This window comes from Nestor notabilis, unplaced genomic scaffold, assembly GCF_000696875.1.
Source record: "Nestor notabilis isolate BGI_N333 unplaced genomic scaffold, ASM69687v1 scaffold32637, whole genome shotgun sequence".
NCBI lineage: Eukaryota > Metazoa > Chordata > Aves > Psittaciformes > Psittacidae > Nestor > Nestor notabilis.
In genome coordinates this window covers 1,850-2,582 of record NW_009936556.1, presented here as the reverse complement: position 1 = coordinate 2,582, position 733 = coordinate 1,850, and the positions used below count along the sequence as shown (strand labels likewise).

Genomic DNA, 733 nt, shown 5'->3' with positions numbered 1-733 from the left:
TTCAATTAACCTGGTTTCAATCCCTGGGTTGGGGCTGGTGCCACCACGGTGGTTGTGGAACATCAGGGATGGGGATGATGATGATGGGGATGAGGATGGGGACAGGGATGTGGACGAGGATGGGGCTGGTGACCCCATCTCTGGGGTTTGGCTTTGACTTTCCTCCCTCCCAACCCCATTTCCCAGCTCCTGGAACACCAGCATTCCCTATGGATCTCACCAGCATCACCTGCGCCGCGCTCCTGGCACTGCTGGTGGTGGCCCTCGTGGTGTTGGCGCATCGCTTGGGGCTCCTCTACCAGCTCTTCCATAAGGTAGGACAAAACCGGGTGAGAACGTGGTGGTTTGGCCAAACCCCATCTACTGAAGCTGGTGGCACCTCACGTGTCCTCCTGGTGACCATCTCACCATGCAGGTGGACCCCCAAAGCCCTCGGCACGGAGGGGAGCTGGTGGCGGAGGTGCTGAAGGCTCATGGTGTCCGCTTCCTCTTCGCCCTGGCTGGTGGTCACATCTCCCCTGTCCTGGTGGCCAGTGAGAAGATCGGCATCCGTGTGGTGGACACCAGGCATGAGGCCACCGCGGTCTTCGCCGCTGATGCCGTCTCCAGGCTCTCGGGTGAGGATATGGAGGGGTTTGGGGTGACCCCATCCATGGTCAGCACCTTCTCCTGCCCCAATGGATGGAAGGGTTTGGGGTGACCGCATACATGGCAAGCACCATCTCCTGCCCCA

General features: G+C 60.4%; 1 protein-coding gene across 1 annotated transcript in view; it reads left to right on the top strand.

Annotated features, from left to right (window-relative positions):
* Nucleotides 1–209: 209 nt before the first annotated feature.
* The window catches only part of ILVBL (ilvB (bacterial acetolactate synthase)-like), a gene marked incomplete at its 3' end in the record, with an annotated part of 2,340 nt that continues 1,816 nt past the window's right edge, over nucleotides 210–733 (top strand). The window contains exons 1-2 of the mRNA XM_010018400.1: nucleotides 210–314; nucleotides 416–617. Coding sequence (XP_010016702.1) covers nucleotides 210–314; nucleotides 416–617 — 307 coding nt within the window. The remainder of the gene's footprint in view (nucleotides 315–415; nucleotides 618–733) is intronic.